This window comes from Aplysia californica, unplaced genomic scaffold (assembly GCF_000002075.1).
Source record: "Aplysia californica isolate F4 #8 unplaced genomic scaffold, AplCal3.0 scaffold00923, whole genome shotgun sequence".
NCBI classification, from domain to species: Eukaryota; Metazoa; Mollusca; class Gastropoda; order Aplysiida; family Aplysiidae; genus Aplysia; species Aplysia californica.
This window is the reverse complement of record NW_004798193.1, coordinates 268,290-271,040: the sequence shown is the minus strand read 5'-3', so window position 1 is coordinate 271,040 and position 2,751 is coordinate 268,290. Positions and strand designations below refer to the sequence as shown.

The 2,751-nt window shown below is 43.1% G+C and overlaps 2 protein-coding genes across 2 annotated transcripts in view; both read left to right on the top strand.

Annotated features, from left to right (window-relative positions):
• The window catches only part of LOC106013469 (carboxypeptidase A1-like), a gene marked incomplete in the record, with an annotated part of 10,956 nt that extends 10,696 nt beyond the window's left edge, over positions 1-260 (top strand). Inside the window, 1 exon segment of the mRNA XM_013089310.2 lies at positions 242-260. Coding sequence (XP_012944764.1) covers positions 242-260 — 19 coding nt within the window.
• LOC101861005 (zinc carboxypeptidase A 1-like) lies at positions 218-2,751 on the top strand (the record flags this gene model as incomplete). Its single annotated transcript, XM_005110645.3, is given in 2 exon segments — positions 218-329; positions 1,970-2,751. Coding segments are annotated over 2 exon segments (258 nt in total). The 5' UTR covers positions 218-259.

Below are 2,751 nucleotides of genomic sequence, written 5' to 3'. Positions count from 1 at the left end.
TTGTCTGTCTGTCTGTCTGTCTGTCTGTCTGTCTGTCTGTCTGTCTGTCTGTCTGTCTGTCTGTCTGTCTATCTGTCTGTCTGTCTGTCTGTCTGTCTGTCTGTCTCTCTGTCTGTAAATACCACACTGATAACAATGGTATTTTCTAATGGTTCTCGGTTTTTTTTTGGTCTGTTTTATATTGGTTTTGTGTTTAGTTTTGTTTAGTTGGGTTTTTTTTTTCGTCATTTCCCTCCAACAGGATCGAGTTGGTTTGTTGATGGTAGCGTCCTTAAACGACACCTACTCCAAGAGGTACCGATATGGAACGCCTTACCAGTTACTGAACTGTGAGTAGCACACATTTCATCATCATAGACTTGAATTATAATGTTCAAGACTGCGCACTGTTTTTTAGAATAATTTTTTGGTAAGTGTTTTATGGCGCTCGCAACTGCATAAGGTCATATGAGCGTGCTGGACAATTTAAACATTTCCAGTTGGTAGCACATTTTGAATTTTGCCCGGGTGGCGGTCGAAGCTTACTCTTATCAATTATGGGCCATCAAGAGATCTTTAAAGTGCTCAACTTGCACACGAGATCCCGAGAAGGCTAGTTCAGGGGTGTGGCAGAAAGTCAGCAGTAAGAAGGAGCAAAGCAGAAGCATTAGAGAGGCTGCAAAAAGAGTCCGGAGCCCAGAGGAGGGGGCAAGGGAGGGGACAGGGTGGGGCAAGAAAGTGGAAACGAAAGTAGACGACGAAGCATGGTTAGAGAGCGAGAAAGGAGGTGAAAGGAGACAATTTTTAGAGAAGAACATTTTTCGTTGTTGCCTGGTTATGAACCTGGGACCTTTTGAATGAGAAGCGAATAGCATGCCTCAAGGCCATAGGAGCCCCCGAGTACATTTCTTTGAAAACTCCGAAACAACTCAAAAGTTCAAAAATACTTCTTTGGGAATTCGAACCAAATTCATTCATACCACATCCTTGCATGAAACTAACTGAACTAACAACACACTTACAACCCCCACCCTCACCAACCGCGCCCACCGCCCCCACCGCCCCTCACAACACATACGAATACACCCACCCTCCCACCCACCATAAACTAAACTTACTTTATTTTTACTTTTTTCTTCGCTTGTACTATGGGGTAACGCGGGGAGACACACCCGTCTGTCTGCAACAAGGCGAGTGGCCTGTCGGAGGGACATCCCGTGAGCTCCGAGGGTGTCTACCACAGATTCGCTCCAGCGTCGTTTAAAACCAAATAACCAAAAAGGACCCCCAATACAGTCCATAACATACACTCATATATATCTGCTCTAACGACCACCTGCTCAGACAATTACCAGCACAAACCCCCTCTTACATTTTGTAAAACTATTTGGGAGGTGTGCAGACAAAATGAGTTACTTCTCGCAATCCACAAATGGTGATATCGTCCAAAAATTTAATTGACACTTGGGTCAAATTTGTAAATGTTCTTTTGATTCCATATTTTAAAAGTATAACATGCCTTTTAGTACCTCATGCTCTTGAATTGTAAAAACTTCACCTACTAAACACGATGTATCTATTTCCAGAGGGCTCAAAACCGAAGAGTAACTCATTTTGTCGGCATGCTTCATAATTATAATAACAACACTGCGCGACCTCAGAATTACAAAGTTCTATGTGTCCAGTACTTAGTTTCGAGAAATTTGACGAAAACACTTTTAACATGTCAAACTTTTCCAAATGCAGTTCTTTGAATATCTTGATGTAACGACTCACTCCTGATTTTGACAGAGCAGATAAAACATTTGGTTTCTGACCTCATGGCTTTAGTACCTCAAAACGGCCCAAAATATCAGGTAGAACTTGGTGATGGTATTTCTAAGGTACTGACCTGTCTAAGACGAGGCAATTATCTTCCTAGTCCTCCACAACAATAGGTGACCGTCTTGGACAGTTTCTGTTATATTAAAATGTTTTCAAACCCCACCAGATGCCGCAAGTGGTTCCTCCATTGACTGGGTGCTACACGTGAGACCAACAGCCTACGCCTTCGGCTACGAGCTGCGCCCTGACCCCTATGACGTCAGAGGCTTCGTGCTGCCCCCTGAGGAGATCGTACCTCAGGGAAACGAGTACTACAACAGCGTCGTCACTTTCGCCACCGAGATGCGAGTGTGAAGTCTAGCCACTCTCGTGTAGCCGCTTAAGAGTGCACTTTAATGGAGCCACGTTAGTGAGATTTGGTGTTACAACTGTCATGATGGCACTTTCGAGTAGCCACTTCGGTGTAGCCGCTTAAGAGTGCACTTTAATGGAGCCACGTTAGTGAGATTTGGTGTAGCAACTGTCATGTTGGCACTTTGATGTAGCCATTTTGGTTTACCCATTTTAGTGCACTTTCGAGTAGTCATTTTGGTGTAGCCATTTTGGTGCGCTTTGGTGTAATCACTTTAATGAACTTCGGTGTCGTCACTTTGGTGTAGTCATTTTAATGAACTTGGATGTACTTTGGTGCTGCCATTCTGATGTATTTTGGTGTAGTCACTTTAATGAACTTACGTGTAGCCACTTTGGTGCACCTTTTCCTCCGTATACACAAGTGCGTAAATACTTAACATTAAAACAATCACTTTTTGGCAGGGATATTCAGCATAGAAGATATACCTTCCTTTTTATTCAAACGTGACTTTGCAGACATTTTCCCTCAGTGCATATTGTGCAGTAACATGTAGTAGTATTTAAGCTTCTGGTATCAGTATGGTATACTATTGC